The sequence below is a fragment of the Notamacropus eugenii genome, chromosome 6 (assembly GCF_028372415.1).
Source record: "Notamacropus eugenii isolate mMacEug1 chromosome 6, mMacEug1.pri_v2, whole genome shotgun sequence".
Lineage (NCBI taxonomy): Eukaryota > Metazoa > Chordata > Mammalia > Diprotodontia > Macropodidae > Notamacropus > Notamacropus eugenii.
This window is the reverse complement of record NC_092877.1, coordinates 154582223-154609702: the sequence shown is the minus strand read 5'-3', so window position 1 is coordinate 154609702 and position 27480 is coordinate 154582223. Positions and strand designations below refer to the sequence as shown.

Sequence of the window (27480 nt, the reverse complement as noted above, 5' to 3'; positions counted from 1 at the left end):
ACCAATAGTAAAGACTGTATATACATACATACATACATATATATGTGTATATATACATACACATATACACACATATATATGAATTTCATGGGTGCAAGTATGATACTAAGAAAGGCTCTAAAGAATTCAGGCAAAAAGATATAGAATGAAATGCTAAGCATAGATATAATAGCATAGAATGTTATATTTAAAACTGGAAGACTTTACAGTTTAACTAGCCCAATCCTCTAATTTTAACAGATGAAGAAACTGAGTCCCAGAGAGGTCCTGATTTGCCCAAGGACACACAGAACAAAAAACAAAAAAACTGAGCCTGGGGACTCTAAGTTTGGTGACCTGTCCACCCTAGCATCCTGCCTCCCATAACTCAGCTGCTTATCAGTACAAATACTGTGACTAACATCTTTGATTATCATTTATTATTTTTATGGTAAAACATGATCAGTACCCATGATTTTATAGTCCTTCTTGGCCTGATATAATTGTTGTTCAATTGTTTTTGACTCTTTTTGATCCAATGGACCATAATGTCCATGGGCTTTTCTTGGCAAAGATACTGGAGTGGTTTGCTATTTCCTTCCCCAATGTATTTTTTTTTTTGAGACAGTCAGAGTTAGGTGACTTGCCCAGGTCACACAGCTAGTAAGTGTCTAAGGCTTAATTTGAACTCAGGTCTTCCTACATCCAGGCCCAGAGCTCTATCCACTGAGCTATATAGCTGTCTCCTAAGGAATGTAATAGGTGATTTTAAGTAGTCCTTTTAAGTTTTCATAAAATTCTTTTTATGCTTTCACTTAATCCTCCCTAAAGCCCTACGAGATGGGTACTACAAATATTAGTATCCTCATTTTAAATATGAGAAAACTGAGGTTTAAATATACTGGGCTAGTAGGTGTCCAAAGTGGGATTCAAACCCAGATCTTTCTGACTCCAAATCCAGCACTATTCACTAGGTCTACTTCTTTTCAGAAGAAAACCAACATGTATGTTTATTCCACAACTATATTAATAAAGCAGCAAAAACCATGTAGATAAATTATTTGTAACTTCGGTATTAATTCCCTCCTAGACTTAAATACTAAAAACATTTTTTGGAGAGAATGCATAAATGCAAAAGAAATGTAATCAAAGAGTTCAACCCACAGCCAGAAGCTAATACATCAAAGGGGGCGCAGATTATCAGGGATGCTGTTGGAAACATTCTTTGGTTAGCAGGAGACTTGGCATGTAAATGCCTTAGTTGGTAGTGGTATGCAGACAATGGAATAAGCAGCTTGGGGAAATACGGGAGCCATATCAAATTGATTCAAAAGAATCAATTGCTCAATTTTTAGTATGAACATTTTCACCTCAGAAATTTTTATAAATCAAGACTTGACTTATAGTTTTGTTGACTGTTTGGATTTAAGAAAGTGATGGGAAAAGATTAATAATGTAGATTACTTTAAAACAGGGCCCTGCATATCTATGCATATGTAGGTATGCTATATATATATTCAGGGAGTTGGTTGTTAAACATTTGTCATCATACAACTGATAAATTCTGGAAACCCAGGGCTCTACAGATCATCCTTGGGATATGAACTCTGAATTCAGACCTGCCTTTTACCTGCTCTGAAGAATTCCTAGAACCTGAGAAAACAGTGGTGTTCCAGACCTCTAAGAAAGTAAGGTGTTCCAGGACCAGAGACTCTGGTTAGCTTAGAAGAGATTTCCAAAGAATTGGGAGCAAAGTGAGAATCATTTCTTTTCCTGGAAGGTACTCAAAGTGAACTAGAAAAAACCTCCCTCTTCCAGCCCTGGAACCTGGTTTGGAAGACAGCTAAGTATAGAGAGAGCTCTCATATTTTCTATGAAACATATTAGTTTTCATGAATCCCTCATGGAGGAAAAGGAAATCTCAGTGTGCTAGAGAAGCATCACACAAGTGAGGAAAGAGGTCTCCCCCCTCAGTCCAGAAGCAAAAGAAAAATAGCAAGACTAAAATGGGGCAGGTATTAAAAGTGTGGGTGTTCTCAACTTTGATTTTCATTGCCAGGCAAAAGCAAGTAGCCTTTAAGAAGTACCAGTTGATTAGGCTAGCCCTGCACATTAATTTCCTACTTGTTTTACTTAACTAATGGTTAATATCTTTGGGAATATTTTCCCCAAAAAATGAAAAAAAAAAAGGTTTCTGATGGCTTTGATTAAACCTTATAATTATGCCTTTAAAAAGAAAGCATTCCTCCTTCCTTAGTCATACCTCATCCTCTGTACTTTTTCTGGACAGAAACCAAACTTGCATTGGCTCTTTTTTACCCTTCATGGACACCGGTCCTCTGTGTTCCAGATGAAACTGTGGGTCAGAATTATCTGGTGTCATTAGACATCTGGAATGGAAAGAGCACAAAAATGATAGACAGTTTGTCCTGAAAATATGGCATATATCTAATGACCTGAGCATACATTAAAGTTCATTGCAGAAGAGCACTCAGGGCCATAGTGCTCTGGCCATCCTGGACACTGGCATGGTCATGAGGTTAGCCCTGAATAGACGTAAATATCAGAGACCATGACAGATGTCAGGGCCTGATGAGAGGAATGCTAAAATTCACAGAGAAACCTGCATTTCTTAAGTGAACTTGAGGGAGGTTCAGAGAGTGCTGGTGTTTCTTTAATTCTGGTAAACAAGGTTTTCCTTACCTGTAGGTGTACTCAGACACATTGATCTTCCCCTTTTCTCCAGTGGTTTCTGTGCGGCTTGTAAGATTAACAGTGTTCCCAAAGAGGCAGTAGCGAGGCATCCTCTGGCCTATGACCCCAGTCACTACCTCTCCAGTATGGATTCCTATTGTTATCTGCAGAAATAAAGGCTGGTCCTTTAATCCCATTAGTAACTCAGTGACAGCAATGCCCTGGGATTCAACGTGGTGATTACATGAGCATACATGCTCATACTGAAAGTGCAACAATGTGTAGCATTGTGTAGTTACTTGTTGGTGCAAATCCTTTCCCGACAATTCTCTGAGGACAGTTTCGGAATTCCCTGAATCAAAGGGACTCTTTATCTAAACAATTGTTTATACACAAGAAGATTCAAAGAAAGGTGCAATGGAAAAGGAATTTTTTTAATAGCAGAAATGGTACTGCATTTTGAATTAAAAGAAGTAGGCTTGAATCTCAGTTCTGCTCCTTATTATACAAGGACCATCAACAAGTCAGCAGCCCTATCCTCTGGATCTCAGTTTCCTCATCTGATGACAATCATTCTAAGATCTCTTCCAACTTGAAATACCATGCTTCTATGGAAACACCATAAGAAGTGGTATTTTTGTTGTTGTTTTTAACTGGAAAAACAAGTGTTCTCTCAGTGACTTAGGAAAAGAAGACACACACACGCAGGTTCCCAATAGGGTCTCCTAGATCATTCTGTGTTTTTTTCTGCTGTGAAGTTAAAATAAAATTAGCTGCAATTGCTGAAAGTACTGAACCAGGCACCCAAAGAAAGTGGGTTTCCACCTGTTTTTACTCTACTAACAAAGTCATAGTCAGGTCACTAACTTTCTTGGACCTGTCTCCTCATCCTTCAAATAAGATGACTTCTAAGGTCCCTTCCAAATATAGAATTGTTTGGTGATATTAATATCTACCTTTTAAGCACCTTTTATTTTTTAATGTAGATAAGAAAACAAAGTACAGAAGGAGTCATATACAGCTAGGGAAGAGCTATTATTATTCTGTTTTTTCCTTCCTTCCTTCCTTCCTTCCCTCCCTCCCTCCCTCCCTCCTTCCTTCCTTTTCTATCTATCAAAGTTAGATATAACAAGACATATATTGTTGTTTGGTTAGATGTGCCAGACACTTCATGACCCTATTTGGGGTTTTCTTGGCCAAGATACTGGGGTAGTTTGGCATTTTCTTCTCCAGCTCATTTTCCTGGTGAGAGAACTGAGGCAAAATAAGGTTAAGTAACTTGCCCAAGGTCACAGATTTGAACTCAGGTCCTACTGACTCTAAGCCTAGTGTACATGCACACACACACATGCACATAAACATATGCACTTCTAAAAACTACACAGAGCAGAAATTCAGTTTCTTATACATGTCTATTTCTTGTTCTTTTCTGAATCTTAAAGTATTTGTGTTTGCTCATAATTGTTTATGGAGGAAGGAGAAAGAATAAACATTTAAATCGTGCCTATTCTGTGCTGGTCTTTACAAATATTATCTCACTCGATCATCACAACAACCCCGTCAGGTAGGTATCCTTATGGTTCTCACTTTGCTGATGAGTTAACCGAGGCAGACAGGAGTCAAGTGACCTGCCCAGGGTCACACAGCCAGCTAGTGTCTGAGACTATATTTGAACTCAGGTCTTCCTGACTCCAGGCCTGGTGGCCTATACAATGCACTGCTTCACTCTTTAAGTCAACCACCTTGAATTTTCATTTTTTTAAAGAAAGAAGGGAAGATCATAAGTGAAACCTACAGGCTATAGTACTGAGTGTGAGTCATTGGGCCTAAGACATTTAGTCATATTTAGCATGAGTTTCCTCATCTGTAAATTAGAGGTTATAATATAATAATATAATATAATATGATATGATATGATATAATATGATATAATATAATATAATATTCTCATGACCTTCCTAAAAGAGGACACCAGTGTGAAGAGTGCCTGAGTTATCAGTAAGCCTTGAAAACTGTTACCCAGAATGTACAGATGTGAAAACTAAGACCCAGAGGTCCCTTAATTTGTTTTATATCCTTCAAAGATACCGAAGGTGAAAGAACTAATAGGAACTCCACAGCCTTCTCCTCAGCATCAGATAATAATGATGATGACAAAACCAGTGACTACAATATACCTGTGACCTTGTTAATCTGAGAGTTTCCTCCAGAGATGCAGATCTCAATGCACTTTTGTCTGAGTTAGTCATCACAATACCTTGCAAGGTTGACATTCTTATCATCCCCATTTTACAAATGAGAAAACTGAGACTCAGAAAAGCTAAGTGACTTGGCTAGGGTCACATAGCTAAAATGTATGAAAGTCAGGGATTTGAACCCAAATTTTTTTATCCAATTCCAAATGTCTTACCTACTCTGTCAGGCTATCTTTATGCCAGGGCACATCTTATATGGTATTGATATGTACTTGTAAAGTTAAATTCAACTCAATGATAAAATATCAATTAACAAGTATGGAGAAAATTGGGGTGAGGTAATAGTAGCTCAAGTGGAATGAGAGCAAACATGGGATTTCTAGATTCCAATGAGAGAGGTCTAAGGTATTATCCAAGAGGCAGCACAATATAGTATGTAGAAAGCCAGCTTTGAAAAGGGAAGAGCTACCTTTGATACATATTAGCTAAATGACCATAGGGAAGTCATTAGATCTCTCAGTGCATCAGGAAACCCCTCAAGACTGTAAGTTAGATATATGCTTTTGGGCTGCATCCAGGGTAGTTTTCATACCAAGAGTTCCCCACAGCAATTAATTAGCAAATCCAACTTCATCTCAAAACAACAAAAGGACGCATGGGGGTGGGGGGAGCCAAGATGGTGGAATGAAAACAGGGACTTCTCTGAGCTCTCCCCCAAAGCCCTCCAAATACCTGTAAAAATGATTCCAAACAAATTCTAGAGCTACAGAACCCACAAAATGACAGAGTGAAATAAATCCCCAGACATCCTAGAAAGTTGATAGATCACACTAGGCAGGGAGTGGAGAGCAGTCTGGGATGGGCCACACTAGCAAAAAATGGCCAGAGCAGCCTCAGGGAACTGAATTATTGACAGCTGTGGAAGGTTCCAGATGTCTGAACTCACGAACACCACAAAGGTCAGTGGGAAAACTCTGTGGGACCTGGGTGAAAGAAGATCATGAGGTCTGTCCAGGTCTAGCCCCAGGTCCAGGGTGGTGGGGGTAGCAGTTGGTGGTGGTGGCAGTGACAGCAGCAGAAGCTGCTTTTGGAGCTCTGGACCCACAGATGGTGTGGGATTGAGCAGCTGATATAAAATCCCTGAAAGCTGGGACAGTACCTCCACCCCTATCCCTACCACCACTGGAAGAAGAGTCCTACCTTGACAAAGAGTTAGAAAGCCAAATATTTGATGGGAAGATGAGTAAATATCATAAAAGAATTCAAACTATACAATCTTACTTTGGTGACAAAGAAGAACAAAAACATATAACCAGAAGAAGACAAAGTCAAAGCTCCCATATCAAAAGCCTCCAAGAAAAATGTGAACTGATCTCAGGCCATGGAAGAGCTCAAAAAGGGTCTTGAAAATCAAGTAATAGAAATAGAGGAAAAATTGAGAAGAGAAATGAGAGTTATGCAAGAAAATGATGAAAATTGAGTCAACAGCTTGCTAAAGGAGACCCCAAAATACTGAAGAAAATAACACCTTAAAAATAGACTAACCCAAATGGCAAAAGAAGTCCAAAAAGCCAATGAGAAGAATGACTTAAAAAGCAGAATTGGCCAGATGGAAAATGAGGTCCAAAAGCTCACTGAAGAAAATAATTCCTTAAAAATTAACATGGAGCAAATGGAAACTAATGGCTTTATGAGAAATCAAGAAATTATAAAACAGAACCAAAAGAATGAAAAACTAGATGACAATGTGAAATATTCATTGGAAAAATCACTGACCTGGAAAATAGATCCATTAGAGGTAATTTAAAAATTATTGGACTACCTGAAAGCTACAATTAAAAAAAAGCCTAGACATCATCTTTCAAGGAATTATCAAGGAAAATTACCCTGATATTCTAGAATCAGAGGAGAAAAAAGAAATTGAAAGAATCCACTGATTGCCTCTGGAAAGAGATTCTAAAAGGAAAGCTCTTAGGAATATTGTAGCCAAATTTCAGAATTTCTAGGTCAAGGAGAAAATATTGCAAGCAGCCAGAATGAAACAATTTGAGTGTTGTGGAAATACAATCAGGATAATACAAGATCTAGTAGCTTCTACTTTAAGGGAGTGGAGAACTAGGAATATGATATTCAAGAGGTCAGAGGACCTAAGATTAAAACCAAGAATCATCTACCCAGCAAAACTGAGTGTAATCCTTCAGGGAAAAAAAGGATAGTCAATGAAATAGAGAACTTTCAAGCATTCTTAATGAAAAGACTAGAGCTGAAAAGAAAATTTGACTTTAAAACACAAGAATCAAGAGAAGCATGAAAAGGTAAATAGGAAAGAGAAATCATGAGACTTATTAAAGTTAAACTGTTTACATTCCTACATGGAAAGATGATATTTGTAACTCATGGGATCTTTCTCAGTATTAGTGTAGTGGGAAGAATAGATAGATAGATAGATAGATAGATAGATAGATAGATAGATAGATAGATAGATAGATGACACAGGGTGAGTTAAATATGAAGGTATGATATCTAAAAATAAAATTAAGTGGTGAGAGAAGAATATATTGGGAGGAGAAAGGGAAAGGTAGAATGGGGTAAATTATCTCACATAAAAGAGGCAAGAGAAAGGCTTCACAATAGAGGGGGAGATGGGGGAAGTGAGAACGAATGAGTGAACTTAACTCTCATCGCATTTAACTTAGGGAGGGAATAACACATACACTCAATTGGGTATCTTACTCTATAGGAAAGTAAGGGGGAAGAGGATAAAAGAGGGGGCTGATGGAATGGAAGACAGATGGGGTGATGGGGTAATCAGAAGCAAACACTTTGGTAAAGGAATAGGGTCAAAGGAGAAAATAGAATAATTGGGGGGGTGGGACAGGAGGGACGGAAATATAGTTAATTTTTCACAACATGACTCTTATGGAAGTGTTTTGCATAACTACACATGTATAACCTATATTGAATTGTTTGCCTTCTCAGTAAGGGTGGGTGGAGAGGGAAGAAGGGAAAGAATTTGGAACTCAAAGTTTTAAAAACAAATGTTAAAAAATTGTTTTTACATGCAACTGGGAAACAAGATACACAGGCAATGAGGTATAGAAATCTATCTTCCCCTTCAAGAAAGTAAAGGGTAAAGGGATAAAGGGGGGGGGGTGATAAAAGGTAGGGCAGACTAGGGGAAGGGGTAATCAGATTGCATGCCATCTGGGCTGGGGGGAAGAGAGATGAGGAGAAAATTGGGCACTCAAAATCTCGTAGAAATGAATGTTAAAAGCTCAAATGTAAAACAAGGAATCATCTAGTCTACATACTATCTTCAATATAGTGTTGAATATGTATTCCAGTCAAGAAAATATCCATCATACCTTCAGGGAAGAGAATTGGTTTTATACTATGTACCATTTTTACTTAAACATATTAAGAGAAATGTATTTAATACGAATCAAATCTCAAAATTTAGTTGCATACTTGTATATGGGCACTAACAATTCTGTTCAGTATCTACTAACCTGCACAGATTCTCCATCTACTTGAACCTGGCCAGCTATTTCCATCATGTCAAGGGCCAGGTGGCAAATGGAGCGGGCATGGTGGATACAAGGCTCTGGTAAACCGCTCACAGTCATATACTTATCACCGACAGTCTCCACCTATTGTAGAACACAAAGCATCATTGGTACCATATAAAGTGATTACTACTATGGTCTCCACTTCCTATAAATGACCCACCAAATTTTCTACTTTCCTGTTACTAAATTTGTTGAAAATTCGAAGGCATTCAAACACTATAGATTAAATCTTTGGGGTGACAATGTGACATTCACACATCTCAAAAGCATTATTTATGGTATTGATACAGGCGGATCTTATGGTAATGTTAATTTTCTTCAAGAAAATTTCCCACTGATTGAGGAACGGCTGAATCAACTTTAGAATACAGTCTTTGTACTATGTTAAACAATGCATATGTGGAATTCAGAGGTTTGCAAAGGCTTGTAAAAATTGATGCAGAGCAAAAAAAAAGCAGAGCCAGGAAAATAATATCCAAATGACCGCAATATTGGAAGTTATAAAAAAAAAAACATAGATGATCTTAGACTAAACTACCACTCACTGGCTCCAGAAGACAGATCTCTGTGGGGAATGTAGACACTTAATTGTTACATACAATGGCAGATGTGGTTACTGTGCTGGTTGGTTTTATTTAAGCTTTTTATTTTGTTACAATGGGAAGTCTATGAGGAAAGGATGGGGTAACACTGGGAAACGTTGATGAACAAAAATGGAAAACAGCTTTAAAGAACTGCTCTGATAATTCTCTGCACCATAGCAGTAACACCCTGAATCAAGGGAAGAGAATCAGAGGGTGAGAATGAGGGCGTGTCAGTCACGGAAAAGAAGTTTAGCATATGATTTATGGTTGTCATTAGTCATATTTTGAAATGATGTGGCCACCAGGTGCTGAGCTTTGTAAACCCAAACGGAACATGTAAAATAAACAGTCTTTGAAGAGCTTACATTATACCAAAAGTCTGGGGATGATTTGGTTAACTTTTCTGACTTTATGGAGAAAGATTCGGCTGACTTAATTTTTTCCAGCATTATATTTGTTTCCAGTTGTAATAGAGCACAGGAATATATTGTAAATATTTATGCTCAAGCTGATGTTATCTAAAGGCAAATATGAGCCTTTTATCATCCCTCCCCTGTTCTGGGGCTCTCTTGGTGAGAAATGCTAAGTAAAAATGCCTTTGTGAATTCTCCAGAATGGATGCTGTGTTTATTCCAAATGTAATCAACACCCAGAACAACTCCGTAACCCGAAGACTGAGTGAGCAGCTGAACATTTCATTTCAACTAAAGCAATCATTCAGTGGATTCCCCCTGTTTTCATTGAAATCACACTGCTCTGAATGTAATCATAATTCTGTCAGTGAAATCACACCACTTTCCTAAACACTGTTTGGGTACAATGAAGGGAAAGTTTCATAACAGGAGGTAAGTGTTTGGGCAAATGTTAAATGCTAATAAACAGTGGTTTACTCCATATCTCTTGAGCTATCGCCATGAGTTTGTGACAATGATGGTGACTATGATTTCATGGAATGAAGACTTCCCCATATCTAAAATCCAAAATGACGACTCACCTTATAGACAAATGGATTTTTCCGTGAATCAGTCAGTATATCAAATCTGGTATAGAGGTCATTTAGAAGATTGACTATCTTCATGGCTCCTTCTCCAGATGCATGTTTACTGCAGAAAGCATTGAATCCCACAATCCCACTGAATAAAATAGTGACGTTGTCATACCTCTTGGCAGGTACTGGGCGTTTATGTCTCAGCTCATTAGCAACTGAAGGGGGAAGGACAGAATACAATAACCTGTACAAAGAAATAAAGTCAGAATGTGAACGAGAATGGGAGAAACCATACAATTATGCCAAAACTATGTGTGGCATTTCTACAGCCTATCTGATCAAAGATCTTTTAAAGGTTGACTCTCTTACAAGATCATCAAAAAGTGCCTCATGTAGTTTGTCTTATAAACGTATTTTTAGGTGAGGGAAAAGAAAAATGTTCAGATTTGACCATCTGACTATACTTGACCATACACTGAATGGGGGAACTGACAAATGAAACCACAACTCCTCCAGTGCCCTTTACTGTGATGCTATGATATAAAAGAAAGAGGAAAAAAAGCCAAAACAAAAAACTCCCAAACCCTCTTGTAACCAGAACTTGGAAAACTATGGAAATCTCAGGGACATCAAAGGCACTACTCCCTCATTTAAACTTCTCTTCTTCATGGAAGAAGCTGCTTGAAATAATAGGAGGGTGTAATTTGGAGGAAATGTTATTTTATTTGTAGTCTCTTATGCAAGGGTAGAATAGAAGAAAGTATATCTGTGAGGAAATTTGGACAGCATAACAGAAACTGGTGAACCAATCTGAACCAATCTTCAGGCTGATGTTTTTGCAAACTACCATTCTAAAGAAAGTGTGTATACTTTGAAAATGTAAGTGTTCACAAAAAAAGACACCTTCTTCAGCATTATTCCGCGTATGCTCTAACTTTGTAAAGGAAAATTGGAAAGTTTCATCTCATTTTAAGGGGAACATTTCAGAGTCATATATGTCTTACTTTCTTCTCAAGTCAACAGTCAAATTCTGTCTAACAATGCATGACAGTTACGCCTGCCATCATTTATATAAAACATGGGCTCTTTCTTACGTGTCTGTCTTTTTCTTTTCATCTTCCAGGGCTCTCAAAGTGAGCTGTAGTCTGTCTGTGAGGATTTCCAGTTCTTGTGTCAGCTTATATTCCTCTCGAAACTGCTCTCCCAAAAGAACGAGATCACGGGTGGCATCGTGCAAGGGGATGTCACTCAAATAGAGACCTCTCCTGGTTAGGTCATCCAGATTCATCACACTATTATAAAAAGAAAGATTTCAAATTTGTCTCAAATCATCCAAGTGGAATTATCACCACTGAGATATGATGGAAGGAGGATATCAAAGGTCACTGCCAATCCAAGTAAAGAAAGATTATTAAGCATCTACTCTGTGTACGGTGCTCTACTAAATGCTGAAGGGCCATTTTGACTTAGCCTCAAGTTCAAAGGGTACTTCAAACTTATTAAAGAATAATCAGTTTGCATGTGGGATGAGAATTTTCATAGATGTGCTGAATTTAATTGTGTTTTATTTAAACTGTGACATATTAAAATCAGAATTTTACTTCAGAGATGGGTGCACTAGCAAAGAAAAAAAAGCGAGAAAAATATTTGTTGTAGTAATTAAAAAAGAAAGTTTTGTCACATTTTATTTTCATGTATCTTCATTTTTCAAAACATGCTTTGGTCTTCAAAATCTAGAAGCATCCTCAGCCCTTGTGAAGAAGAAAGATTTCTCAGTTATTTGGTCAAATTTCCCTAAAGATTATGTTGACTGTTTAGAAAATTTTAATGGGAAGTAATTAGATTTGTTGGCCCTTAATTACAAATTGATATATTATGTTTTTGCATCATTACTTTTCAGATGTGGTTTTTTGCCATATGTTTTCACCACAAATATAGAAAAAACATAAGGAAGCCAATTCAGAAAGGATCTGTACATTTTAGGGAAAATTTCTAATGCAGAAAGAATCTATCCTATTTTGTGAACACAGCAAAATGGGGGTATATAACTCCTCTTTTTATGATCTTTGTACAGGGAAATGTTTATGTTTGATATCTTCAAGTTCACAATAAAAAAGAATTTTAAGGTGTATATTGTACAAACTGCAATATTTACAATGAAATTATAAGGAATCTCATGTAAAAGAAAGATTTATCAGCCCATGTCTCTAACTCACTGCCCTCAAAATATTATTTAACTGTTGTATATTAAGTTGCATAATTTTTTTTATTACACAAATTGTTACATCTGTATAAAGCATCCCCCAGAGAGCTCAATGGCAAAAAGAAAATATAAATAAATATCCCTAGATATTCTTTATTTTTCTTAGGACAGTTTCACAGATTCCTTCCACATTAAGAAAGCAAACTTTAAAATAACTTCATTTGTCCATTTGTTTCAGTTGTGTCCAGCTCTTTGTGACTGCATTTGGAGTTTTCTTGTCAAAGATTCTGGAGTGGTTTGCCATTTCCTTCTCCAGCTCATTTTATGAATAAGGAATGGAGTCAAATAGGGTGAAATGACTTGCCCAGAGTCACACAGCTAGTAAGTGTCTGAGTCCAGATATTAACTTAGTTTTTCCAGGCCCAGTACTTTATCCACTTCGTGCCACTCAACTGGTATATCCTTATTGTCCCACTGACATTTACAAACAAATTAAATGCATCACAACTCTCTCTCTCTCTCTCTCTCTCTATATATATATATATATGTATGTATGTATGTATGTATGTATGTATCTCAAACAAATTATTTTACCTGAATTTCAACTCTAAGGAAATTTAGATCCTGTATCAGTGAATTAAAAAAACTTTAAAACCATTTGTTTTCTAAAACATTGTTTATTAGATTAGGCCTAGAGAAAGTAAAGAGCAGCTAAGTGGTATAGTGGATAGAGTTCCAGGCCTGAACACGATTGAAAAATGACTGACCAACCACAAAAAGATATACTAACATGTTCCTAGCAAGAAATTTGTGCCGGTTAGACATTCAAGTCCCTTAAATCTGCAGATATACACACGTGTGTGTGTGTGTGTGTGTGTGTGTGTGCATGTGTATGAATTACACAAAAACTGTAATGGCTTGATGACCTTATTTTTTCTACAAGTTTGCTTTCCTGATGGCTCCATCACTGAAGTTTGGATTAAGCTCTTCATAAATCTAAAAACACCTAAGTTCCTCTGTGCAATTATTTACATGCAGAAAATAAAACTTTTAAAATGATTCCTCTTTAGGTAAGTAAATTTAAACATCAAATTACATAATTCTAGGTATAGGGTACTACCTTCAAACAGTCATCAATATGTAATAGTAATTCAGAGTATGAGAACACATGCTAATCAAATTGTACTGAACTTGGCAAAAGAAGGGGAGTCCAACATTACTTCTGGCACCCAAAGGACAATTATCTATTGCCATACCTTGGAGAACACAGGAAAAGAATGCTCTCTGCTTCAGGTAAGTATATCATTTGTCCCTTAAGGCGTAAACAGCCGATCTCAGCCCCAGTCAGCTCATCTTCACACTCCAGCTTCTCCACATCCAATAATCCTTCCTTAAGTAAATACACCATGGCTGTTAGTTTACATCAATCAAATTCTCTCTTTTCTCCCCAGGGAGCCCATATTTAACCATCCTTTTGGAAGATTCAGTTTCTTCTAGAAATGTGCAATAGTTACATGAACATTAGTTAGGTGAGAGGTTTTGAGGTCTGCTTTTTTTTTGTTTTTAACTTTGCTTTTGCATTTTAAAAAAATTTTCTATTTGTCTAACTATAATGCTACACAACAAAATTTGAAGGTGATTTAGTTAACTTTCTCTTTCATGCATGCCAAATAATATAGATATGTAATCTCCCAGATGAGGAAGAACAAAATTTTCCCTGCATTTGAACTGTTATTCTGTAGTGCAAACAGATTCATGCTGGGTTGCACCACAGAGCAAGTCAGCAATCTTCCTCACTTCATACTGGCAACCAGGAATGGGAGCAGCTGTACAGGGAAATATTTTGGGTAGCTGAGGTAGAATGGAGAGTATACTATAGAAAGCTGAAGTATATTCTTTAATTTTAGCTTCTTCTTGGTTATGCTATTTTCAGGGGTTACATACCTGTAAGCCCCAAATTCATAACTAACGGCCATACATCAGTGCATTTGGAGGGATACTGCAGAATGGAAAATGAAGATATGTTCTCCCTATAAGTAAGTGTGCATCAGAACACAGTAAGCATTTTAGAAAACTAAACCCTTTCTAGGAAGAAAAACTTAGAGGTGTATTGTATCTTATGAACACTGGAAGTTCCAGTACTCCCTCCCCCACCTTTTCCTCAAAAAGAAATTGATAACAAGAATCTAGTTAGGGAAATAGGCTGGTTGATTTTATAAAAGCAAAACCAGAATGCCAAGGCAAAATTCAATTCAATATAACCTCTCTGGGCCTTAATCTCCTTATCTACAAAGAGAGAGGTTGGACTAGACTAGACTAACTTTGAGATTTCTTTTAGTTCTAATATCTACAATCCTATCATTTTACAGAGAAATATTTATTTAGCAACCATGACATGAAAGAAATTGTGTTGAACAGTGGAGATACAAAACAAAAAATGGTAGCCATCAAGGAGCTTAAATTCTACCTGGGGTGAAGTGTAAGAAGGAAGGAAGGGAATGATATACCTTGCATACAGACATTTCCTGTCCACCACTAGTCACTATCAAGAAAAATAGCTTTGACAAAAGGGTAAAGCTCCAATTGAACTTATTTTTTTATAAACCAAGGTTATTTGAGGGTTGATAAGTTTTCTCGAATGGGATTGAGTATCCATCACATAGACAATACCAATTTATTACTTTACTGGTAGGCATTATTATTTTTGCAACTCTACATTTCCTATCATCTAATGACTTCTATTTTTCCCTCCCAACAATTTTCAGTTTGTCATTTATCACCTTTTAAATTTTAACTGAAATGATGCTTTGATTACCTTGCTTCTCAAGACAAATACAGTGTTGATATGTGAGAGGATCCCATGGAAACTGATGTCAATATGAGGACGAACCAAAGAGAAGACAGATAACAGGCTGCAATTTCCTGGCTGAAGCTAAAATGTAGAGGGAGAGAAAACAGTACTCAAATAATGTAAGACAAACATTTTGTATAATCAGAAAGCATCATATTACTTAACTGACAGCATAATATAGTGATATTAGTTCTTAGTCACTTTATTAATCTCATAAATTCTACTGTCTTGAAATTTAGAATAAAAAAACAAACTTAACTAGAGGCCAGATTCTAAACTGACACAATAATTTGATAAGCATGGAGCCAAATGGAATTAGGATCATTTCTATTCAAACACAATTTATTTCAAAATGAATCTAAAAAGGGAAATTTGGCCACTTAATAAGTAAGCTGGGGGTGGGATGGGTTAGTGTTATTTTTTAAGTTAGATTTTAACACAGTTTTAAAAATAAACTGCATCAAATTTTAGATCATCCCTTTCCTGCCTCTGTCAATTAATTATCCTTGGATCTATGATGAAAATAACAAAAATGGGCAACCCTCATACTTTTCTGTCTGCAACTAAAGCTGGCTTTGATTGTTCTCCAATTTGGATGGTTTGATATTCCTGTTATGGCAGCCAGTTTTATGGTGGATAAGCTGGGGTTTTATCAATGCAACTCAATCTACAGGGCAGGAAGAGCTTCAAAAAATAGAGAATGAAGCCTTGAAGAAAGCATTCAGCAAGCTGATTTTTCTACACTCTCCAATGTACTCCCTACTTTCCTCTTTCTATTTCATGCTCTTTCTCATGCTCCTCTCCTCAATATTCTTCATCTCCTCCTAGGATGTCCTTACATTTTATTTTAAAGTTTCTGCCCTAAGATGATTTATTATATAAGGATCATTCTATGTAATAATTAAAATTATCCAGTCTTATTTCAATGCCTCATTTCCTTAATAGACCATCCAAATGGAAAAAATAAACAGGTAAGAGAGTGTGTATGTGTGTGTCGGAGGCAAGAAGGGAAAATAGCACTGTGTATTTCAAAATATATGCCTCATGTATCCATAAATCATATATATATATATATATATGTGTGTGTGTGTGTGTGTGTGTGTGGGTATATATGTGTATATGTATGTGTGTGTGTGCATATGTGCTTGTGTGTGTGAAAAAGTTTATGTCATGAAGCACCACAAAATTCGCCTAAGAACAGGAATGCTATAAAGAAACAACATTGGATTTTTAGAACCTGTGGCACTAAGAGAGAGTGATGTAATTTTACCTGGGGAAGCACTCTGTATATGGCATTTCCACACTGCGTTACTACTAGATCCCTGTCAAATATTATATGAAAAGGAAAAGCTTTGCAGAAAGTATAAGGGCTGATGCGGGATTCCTGGGTACCATTTTCTTCAAATCTGTCAAGATCTTCATAGAAATCCTCTTCTTTAGATTCTTTTTCTTCAATTAAAAATTGTGTGTGGTCACATTCTTCATTTCTTTGCTGAATAACCTGCTCAAAAGGAATAAAAAAGATAGACAGATGATAATTAGATAGCACTAGTGATCTGCTTTAAACTGGCATAGTTAAGATACTCCTATCTTCTATATACATAAAGATGATGGGAATAGTATGAATTAAAATGCTTATATGGATGTACAAACTCAACATATATTTGACACAAGGAAAAAATGCTTAAAGTCAAACAAATAGATATTTGCTTTTCCCTTTATTCAAGGAGAAGACAGAATAACCACTTAAAATGAAATTGCAATTTTGAGGAAAAACTACTTTAAGAAGTATGTGTAGGTCTCTGAATGAAAACCAACTGTTTCTACATTCTATTTCCTTGGAAGGGTCAAGATAGGCACAAGAATGTATATTTTGTTCAGGATACAATTAATATGTGAACTTATTACCTATTTAAAAATTCTTAATCAAAAATATTTATAAGTTGGTACTATTATAGAAAATCAACTATGAAAAGCTAAAAAATTATTTTCTTTCTTAGCATAACTTTATTGTTCTGAAGTTATGGAGATAAGTATGACTTTGGGCAAGAACTAATAAGTATTATTAATTATTCAAGGATTTCAGTATTGGTTATATTTTGCACTCAATATTCATGTAATAAATGTTACCTGAATGCATGAGAACTAGTAAAAAAAAATAACAGCACTTTAATTTATATAGTGCTTCAAGGTTTGCAAAGTGCTTTAGAAATATCTCATTTTGATTCATTCTTTTATTCTAGTCAATGAGATGGTTTTGTAAGTCATACTCACTGGCTTGCCTGTGTTTCTTCATAAACTTCGGTTCTTTTCAGTACTTATTATCCTGCGCAATTCTTGTCCATTTTTTTCCTCCTGTAAAATCTCCGCAGAGAATCTACTCACTCCATGCTGGAAGCCTTACTCTATTCTTTTAGTAACTAGAGGAGTTACGATGCAAGTCGGATTGTCCAATTATTTCCTACTTTAGCAAACCATTAAAAATGACACTTCTAGTACTTCTCAAATCTCTGGAAATATGCTGCCACCTACTGTCATTTAATTCACCTACAATTTTGATTCTTCTGAGACTACAATGTTATGTGATTTAAAGTCATATAGCACACACCCAAAGTAATACTGCCATTGAAATGTGGGTTTCGATGACAGAGCAGCTTGGAATCCAGGACAGATCAGTGAAATTTCCCAAATCTCTTCCTCCTATTCAATTCTGCACTCAGTTCATTATCTTTCTGCAATGTATTTATACATATATAGACATGCTCAATGGGTTTTCCACTCAAATTCATGTCATAGTTTTGGGCAATAGGCCTTTTATATTCTTGTTTTTTTTCCCCATGTGGATTGTTGGCTTATTCTCTCTCAAGTGGCCAAGGATCTCACTGAGATGCACTGTATTAATCCCAGGACCCACTATTATTAGTAGTATGTCATCTATTAAAAGGAACATTTGGAAAATGAGTCTCGCTATGTTCCATTGACTAAAATCAAATAATGAGTATCTTTATTCGTGTTATACACTTAAAGAAGTGAACACCTAGAGGTTAAACAAGTATTCCAAAATCAGACTACGGTCAGGTCTACACAACTAAAACAAAGGAAGGATGCATAGTGATCTAGTGAATTTAAGAAAGCGTATAGGCAGATAATGGGGTAGCTAGGTAATGTAGTGGATGGAGTTCTGGGCCTGGAGTCAAGGACGACACATCTTCCTGAGTTCAAATTTGCACTTAGACATTTACTAGCCATCACTCTGGGCAAGTCACTTAATTCTATTTGTCTCAGTTTTCTCACTTGTAAATTGAGCTGAAAAAAGGAAATGGCAAACCACTCTAGCATCTTTGCCAAAGAAAACCCCAAATGTGGTCATGAAGAGTTGGATATAACTGAAACAACTCAACAGCAAAAGTGATAGATGTATAGTGCCCTTTGATAACTATCATATGAATAATTGAGGAAATTTGCAGAGTTAGAATTATAGATCTAGAACTGGAAACAACTCCTGAGGTCATGTAGCTCAACCCCCTCATTTTACAGATGAGAAAATTGGGGCTCAAGCACTGTCACACAGAGAATGTCAGAGATGGAATTGGAACCCAGGTCTCCTAACTCAACAGCCTGTGCTTGTTCCATTCTATCATGGATGCTGCCCTTTTTACATTCCAATTTATATATTTTTATATTCCAATATCTAACAAATATTTTAGGAGACAAACTTGATGTGAAATGTGCAATAAATAAGATTTCAGCATTTACCCTGGCAAAGCCGGTAATCAAGTGGAATTCTTCTGACGTCATCCTCCCATGTCTAAGGCTCTGATTACCATAGCAACAGCCATGCAAATTTTGATAAATTACTAGCTTTCAGAGATTTCAAGCTACTTTTTTTTTTCCTTGCTGGGGTTGGCAAGCACCTGTGCCTATTTAGCTTAGGTAATTGAAAAGTCAGAACAATAATAAAGGAAATAATTTTAAAATTTGATTTAACTTGAGGAAAAAATTGCTCTCATCATTCTTCCAAGGCCTAGATGTGAAATCTTTCTAGGGCTATTATACTGTTAGTTCACTGTGATTTTCTGAGGGTTATATAAAGGCAGGAGGATCGGGTGTGGACTTGGGGAGTGTTCTGTGCAGTGAACTGAGTTTTGATTGTGATAAAGGAGAATTATCCTCTTTATTTGGGTGCATTTCCCTAAGGCCCCAGGTTGGAGACGAGAGGTGATGTTAAGTATCTAGCTAACTAATTGATTATGTGGTGAGGCACATGCTGAAAGTCAAACCAACCATCAAGTGTCTTCCTGAATGGCTGAGCATGAGCTTTTCCTTAGTAGTACCATCAATATAGAATTGGAAGACACTCATAGAGGTCACCTCATCCAATTCCCTCATTTTATAGAGAACAAAAATGAGACCCAGAGGAGTTAAATGATTTTCCCCAAATCACAAAGGAAGTAAATGAAACAGCCAAGATTTGAACCCAAGCCGATGTATTCCAAACACAGTACTCTTTACCACACCATAGTGTTTCTCAATTCTAATGATCTTGCAGTGTTGCTTCTAAATTTGTATATTCTGTGACCCATTATAAATTAACCACAGAAAGTGCATTGCTGGTGGTCCAGAACAGGCAGAGACAAGTAATAAATAGAAGAGGGAAAGAAAAAATCAGGGGTTAACTGAAACAGTCTCCACCAAGCCATGCTTGTGCCTAAGTTGGAGGCTTAAGGGATCAGAGTTTAATATGGAAGACACTGAGGGCTCAACATTAATATTCTTTGGACCTTCTAATGTTTTGCAATAGCCGCATCTCCACTTCCCTCCATGATTATAGTCAGTTAATAAGCAATTATTAAGCAGTTACTATGTGCCAAGCACAGACAGATGACCAAGAATCATGTGCATACCATTCCAAGGCTATGTCAAAGTGGAAGATGCCACTTTCACTGACATTTTTATATTTGGAATTGAATTAAAGTTACATTGTTCCAATTAGGGCAAACATGTTTTTCTTTCCTCTGTACAAAAAAAGGATATTCTTTAGATAATCATGAATATGCTCAGCCTTACAGATTATGTTAAGTATACAAGAGCTGAAGATAAATGGAAAAAGGGAGCCAGCACCAAGAACATCTTTCTGTACCACACCAGAGTCAAGAAAAATTGACAATTCAATTAATGCCCCTACAAAATCCAAAGGGGGAACAGAATTCAGGGTTTTCCAAGATACAGAGTTTTAAATGAACATGTGATAATTTTTTGAGTTTTTCCTCCATCTAAGTAGAACATTTTTTCACTGAAACAGTAAGTTTAAGTCAATAAAATAATACTTTTAGAACAATAGTAATTGAATGCATAAGACAAAGACAATGAAGCCCCAAATATATAAATGTGAAGTTCCAGGGCCCTATGCTCTTACTTATTTAATCAGGATATACACAGATAGCAATAGTGGTCTTTTATTTTTCATTTGACTCCAGCTGCTGTAGTAATCTATTTAAAAACAAATTTGATTTCCATAAAGGATGAGCTAAATAAATGTCTACGATCTGTGACTATCCACTAGTTCATTAGAAGTGGTCATCTGCATTTCAGTACTGCCTCACAGATTCCCAGATTTGCCAATTTTATATTCCATATGGTACTGGTGACCAGTCACAGAGACTAGCGCTAAAGAACCAGTCTGCAACACCAGAAAGCTACAAGCAAGTTAACACTAAAGATCATAGAGTTAGAGCTAAAAACAAACTAAAAAAAAAAAAAAACAAACCCAAATACAGACACGCACATAACAAAGACAAAACAATAATAACAAAAACCTTACAAAGCATCTAATACAATTTTTTAAATGACTACAATGAAGCCTAGAATAGTGAAATCACCAGCCCAGTACCACACAAATAGTATGTGGTAGACAGGATTCAAACCCAGGTCCTCCTGGAATGTTGTCACCTACGACTGCCAGGGATCCACAGTCTAAAACCTATCACTGCTTTCATTGCTCTAATTCACTGTTCTAATTGACTTGTAGGTTTATGCAGAACTACTTCTTACATCTTATGATTCTGCCAGTGATCAAAGGACCTTCTGATTAGTTTTTCTATGCTGATGTATCACATCTTCCTACTTCCTTTAATACTTAAAAAGATCTGTCAGGACCCATCAATAAAGATTCTACTTCAACCAATAAAGACTACAACCCTTTTAATGATATCAAAGATTGTAATAGATAGCTTCATTATAGTTGTGGTCAAAAACATTCAACCATTGGTGGCCCACCTGCTGACGATGAGACTCTATGCTTAACTAAGCTATCCCATGGAGAACAGATGTGTAGTCAGTTGTCATGTCTATGCATACAGCCTTTCCTGTTTGGTGGGGTCTGTCAATATTTTCACTTCAATGACATAATCTTCAAGGACCTTTAATGGAGAGGCATTCTTTTTAATAGTGTTTTATTCTTCTCTCCATTCAGGCTAGAGCAGATTACTAAAATTTCATATTACAATTACCTATGGGAGTTTCCATGAAGATATGGAAGGCATTAAGAAGGCTATCTCTTCACCTACTTAGGCACAGTATGACTCAGATAAATCTACAAACTTGAGAATTATTGTCATACAGTACCAAAGTGGGTTCACATGTGGAAAGGATAACTAGGAAGGGTGCACACAAAAAGTTGATCCAACAGCATCAACAGGCCTCAGGTATTTTTGTCTTCAGGTCTAATTTTAGCAGCTACATGCCTGGATACCACCTTTTAGAGAGACCTAAAGAGGTTAAGGGACTTGCCAGTGGTCACACAAATAGTAAGCTCTGAAGCAGAATTTGATCCCAGGCCATCTGACTGTACAACCAGGGGTCATCTCACTGTATCATGTTGAGTTGGACTAAATAACATCCTCCTCCATCTAAATCTACAACCCTATGATTCACAGATCCATAGGCAGAGACAAATTCACTTAATATAATGTGCTAAGCTAATTTCTCCTACTAGATTGGTCTCTTCAGCCAGTATATTCTTGGGGCTTAAAATGAAATTTGATATTGCCTTTAAACCAATCCTAATCAAAAGTATAAATTATCTACTTCCATGTTTCCCCTTACCAGCTCTTACCATAACCTTTTTTCATATAAATTTATTTATTTTCGGTTTTCAACATTCACTCCCACAAAACTTTGAATTTCAAAATTTCTCCCCATCTCCCCCCCATCCCAGGATAGCATGTATTCTGATTATCCTTTCCTCCAATCTGCCCTCTTTCCTATCATCCCCTTCTTATCCCTTTCCCTTCTATCTTCCTTTCTTTCACCCCAAAATGAAATTCATTCATCCCAAATATAAATAGAGAAAACTGCTGTTTTATTTGGGATTCTGTATTATCTATGCCATTACTTCCATATATTACCAGCTCATTTACTATTCCGGTAGGCTAATTGCCATCCACACTCAAAATAACTCCTATCCCCAAATATTACCTTCATGTCAATTTCAGTGCCATGTATCTGTTGGGCAACAGTTTTGATGATACCAATGACAATATCCTGTAGTCCTTCTCTCTCTGAGTAGTAGTGAAGAATGAGTCCTTTGCCTTTTTCTGCATCAGTGCACCTAAAAGAAGGTGCACGCATACCTGGATAGATGGTAGCAAGGTGGTCATGGAGAGCATCAAGGTTCTGGAGGGAGAAGGAAAACAGGAATGAAAGCATCAGACTTGGGTGTGGTTTACACAAAGAATGGAATTCAGCCTCAGCATAACTGTAGTGTGAATACTCACATAGCACATCTTTTCTTCATAAGGATATTTGTATACTGCAAATCACTAGTGAAGCATGACTTATGAGCATGACAGAAGTGGACTTAAGAGGCAGGATAAACAAACAAGGATGGTGCTGACAAAAAAAAAAAAAAAGAAACAAAACCCCATAGAGGAATAACAAGATAAGATTTCTCCCACTTGAGTACTAAGTGAAAAGTAGTTCTGATTTAAAAAGAAGTCTGGAAACATCATTATAATAACACAAAGAAAAAAGGCAGAATCAGAAGATGAGATTACACACTTGACTTTGATCACACAAAAGGAAATGTGAATGAGATGAATCGATAAGCCAAGAATTTTGGTGGATATTTGGGGATAACTAAAAAGTTATGATGATATTTTTATTCATTCAAATTAATTTAAAGGTAATTAGTTACTGAGCAAGTTTGGTTCAATTTTAAGTTTGCTAATGAAAAATTTATTTTTTAAAAAAAGACATGCCTAAAGTATAAGCAGCTGTGTAGACATGGATATATGCCACATGAATATGCCTAACAATATGTGTATTTATTAACTAATATCATATATCCTTTTGGCAATGGATCCATTGGGGGGGAAATAGGCTACAACATATAATAAATAAGGAACTTCGAAGAGAAGCAAGGATAGTAGATCTAATCAAGGAAATGTATGCCATGTGGGTTACATGAGTAGGGTGAAGGATGATAGGTGGATAGCTGCTGTTTTATTGGTACCAAATGGAAGATCTAATCAAGGAAATGTACGCCATGTGGGATACATGGGTAGGGTGAAGGATGATAGGTGGATGCTGCTATTTTATTGGTACCAAATGGAAGATCTAATCAAGGAAATGTATGCCATATGGGTTACATGGGTAGGGTGAAGGGTGGTATGGTGGATAGCTTCTGTTCTATTGGTACCCTTGAAAAAACAAGGAAAGCCTCCAGCACTTTTAGGCAGAGCCACTAGGGCAAACTTACATGGGTAGATGGAAAAAAAAGAAGAAAAAAACAGGCATTTTTTAAAAGTACCTACTACATGCCAGACACTGTGCTAAGCACTTTACAAATATTACTTCATTGAATCTTCATAGCAATTTTGTGAGGTAGGTGCTTTTATTATTTCCATGTTATAGGTTGAAAAAACTGACGTAAACAGAAATTAATTGACTTAATTAGAGTCACAGAGTTAATAAGTGTCTGAGGCCAAATGTGTCTTCTTGACCCCAGGTCTAGCTCCCCATCCACTGTACCACCTAGATGCCTCTGCATATGTTGCATATGATGGACAGGTATGGATGGCTTGTGACCTGCACCTCCTTGGAGGCAACATCCAAAGCTAGAAAGCCAGAGATCCATTTAAGTGCTGACTATCAAATACTGGCTAATGTTCACAGCGAAGGACGCTCAATAATGAATAATCCTCATATATATACATATACAAATACATACATACATATATATGTATATAATACACACAATACACACACGCATACACACACACATATGAAGTTATTTGTTGATTTATATGCCTGTATCCGAGGTATCAGAGGGTGAAAGAAGTTTGACTTCCTGATGAGATGTATGGGACTTCTAAATTTCTAACATTTTTGAGAAATTTCATTTTCCATCGACCTTCCCTCCAATCAATCAACAAGTATTAGTTTATTTTATTTTTTCCAAAATGTTAAAATTAATTTTTCAATATTTAAAAACATATTATATCTGCCTCCCATCTACCCCTCCTCTTGGGAGGAAAAGTATTTCCACAAGTATTTATTAAACCCCAACTATGTAACTATATGAGTTATGTAGGTACTATAGATACATATACAAACATGATACAAGATGCAATAACAGTTACACCATGGACCAATTAAGTTTGAAACAAAAACTAAGTATAATTCATTTATTTGCTAAGTTGTAACATAAAGTGTATGAAAACTTTACGTACCCAAGAGATATACCTAAATCATTATTGTGCTGACATTTTTTCTTTTAAATGTTATTGATACCTATTGTTTTGTCACAATGGACACTTTCCTACAAACATTTGGATTATTTTATTGTTACCTAAAAAGAAGAATATGTCTTTTAATTTTGAGAGTATGAGGCGATTATTTTATTTGACTGGAGTTTGTTGGTTCTCAACTGTGGTTTTAGTCGTTGGGGGGGTGTGTGTATGAGTGTGTATGTGTAGAAAGACAGGGAGAGAGAAAGAGAGAATGATAATTTTTGGCTCTTTACTCTGAATCACTTCATGAGTGATTCATGCATGTATATACACATGTACACAAAATATGTGCATATGTATACACACATGTATGCATATGTATATAAATGTATATACATGTGCATAACACATACATACATAAGAATACATAACGATATGTGATTGTATATGCGGATGTTTTAACTAACATAATACAATGCTTTTTATTCTGAATCACTTCATACCTCTTCCTATGCTTCTTTGAATTCTCCATAGTTACAATTCTTATAGCACAATGATATTCAATTATTTCACATATCACTACTTGTTCACCATCTCTCAATTCTTGGGTACACATTTTGTTTCTCACTTTTTTGTAAGGGGCAGAGATTTTTCAAAAGAAATGAAAATGGAGAAAACAAAATTCTGGTAGCAATTATACCAGACAAGCATATCATCACAATACTTCATGATTGGACCCAAGTAAATTCCATTGTGTCTGTGTAGCACACAGTGAAACAGAATGGAGACTATTTTAGATAAAACAGGGCCACTGTATGATGGAGGTATATGGTTAGATGCCTCTGATTTTACGAAATTTCATATATGGAAGCTCCCATTTAAGGTTTTACAAAGTGCTTCATATAACCCTGTAAGATAGGTATTCCTTGTACACTCTTCACACATTAAGAAAATGCAGTTCAGACAGGTGAAGTTGATTTTCTAAGGTCTGCTATGAAGATTCCACCTTCCCTCTCCCTCTAGTCACTGGAAATATGACACATTGAAATTATAATAAGGTCTTGTCTCCAATTAGACAAATAGATCTCACCTTAGCGAAATAAGCAGCACATTTTTTTTTTCTCAAGGTAAGCTTAGGTAATCACATGGATGCCCTGCTACTTCCAATAATGTGGTGTAATTTCCCTCTCTCTCCCACCATCCTAACATATTCATCAACAAGTCAACATTTCAAAGAAGTGCTTGATGGAGTCAATTTTTTTTGAATATTTCCATATTAGGGGCAGTGTTTCTTTATTCCCAAAATATCTGCTCGCCGTAAAGAAAAGACTAAACCCCTTTTCAATAAATGCTTTATTTACTCTTCATTGCCACCAGAGGGTGCTGTTGCAACAGAATAGGAGGGCACCGTTATTCTCTATGTTGGTTCTTTATTCATCCCTAAATATTCATAATATTACACTTGACTGGGGGGAGCAAGCAATCTTCCCTTTGACTGTTTAATCCCATCTTCTTAGAACTATATAATCTCAGACTTTAAGTTTGGAAGAAGAAGAGCTGGGGTAGGGGTTACAGTAATTAGCCACAATTCTCAGATTTTTTTACCCCTCTTCTTTCTTATACACAGAAAATGGTAGGGAGGAAGTTGTAGTTTTTGTTTCCTCTTACACATCCTAAATCACCCAGTGAGGCTCATGCGGCTTCAGGGTTTCTTTAAAGCATCTGAGTCCTCTCATCATAAGAGAGTAGCCGTAGGATTCTATTCAATTTCAAAAACATGTATTAGGTCTTTACAAGATACCTTGCCCTGGTCTAGGTAGTGGTAATACAAAGCCGCATGACCCTACCACAATCATCCGGCACCTTGCAATCTAAGGGTGAAGAAGGGCGTATGGAACGCATACATACATATATTTGGACACACACAAACATATACACAAACAGATACAAAGTCTATCTGTTTAAAGAAAAGATCCAGGTAAGGTGCTATATAAATTGGATTCCTCATTCTATGATATTCCATATGTGGCAGCTCACATTTAAGGTTTTACAAAGTGCTTCATTCACTACAGCCCTGTATTCCTGTCCACACTTTACAAATAAGGAAAATGTGGTTCAGACAGGTGAAGCTGATTATCTTCCTGAAAAGACAGAGAAATGGCTCAAGTATATCAAATATCAAATGATCCACCATTAAAAAATTGAAGATCTTGCCTTTCTAGTATCAAAAAGGATTATATTTAAGTCTTCCCAATAAAATTCTACTCAGTTGCCTTATAATGGTATGAGATGACCCCCATCTTCTTGAACATTAGGCCAGCAGAGGTCTTTCTCTGGCTTTGAGTGAGGTTCCGAGCCTAGCTGAGGTCAGAGAGGTTCACAACTAGAGGACTTATTAACAGGTGATGACTATTGCAAGGAAGAGAGGAGCACAGCAACTCATGAAGACTGCCTACTGAGACATGGGGATGCTGAAATTGTCATATCCACAATGATGAAATTCTGAACTTTTTGAAATATTGAAGTATTAAAATTTAGCATTTATGTGGCACATAAAGGTTTACAAAGTTCATTTAAAATATTTCATTACAACTCCAAGAGGTAGGTGCTATTATTATCTCCATTCTACAGATGAGCAAATTGAGGCAAGGAGAAGTTAAGTGATTTGCCCAGGATCATACAGCTA

At 36.4% G+C, this 27480-nt stretch overlaps 1 protein-coding gene across 1 annotated transcript in view; it reads right to left on the bottom strand.

The window, feature by feature from the left end:
* GUCY1B1 (guanylate cyclase 1 soluble subunit beta 1) overlaps positions 1-27480 on the bottom strand; it is a 76575-nt gene that overhangs the window by 1503 nt on the left and 47592 nt on the right. Inside the window, exons 5-13 of the mRNA XM_072621346.1 lie at positions 22540-22737; positions 16334-16564; positions 15028-15144; positions 13469-13602; positions 11104-11301; positions 10016-10253; positions 8378-8518; positions 2683-2837; positions 2243-2369 (exon numbers count right to left, since the gene is read on the bottom strand). Coding sequence (XP_072477447.1) covers positions 2243-2369; positions 2683-2837; positions 8378-8518; positions 10016-10253; positions 11104-11301; positions 13469-13602; positions 15028-15144; positions 16334-16564; positions 22540-22737 — 1539 coding nt within the window. The remainder of the gene's footprint in view (positions 1-2242; positions 2370-2682; positions 2838-8377; positions 8519-10015; positions 10254-11103; positions 11302-13468; positions 13603-15027; positions 15145-16333; positions 16565-22539; positions 22738-27480) is intronic.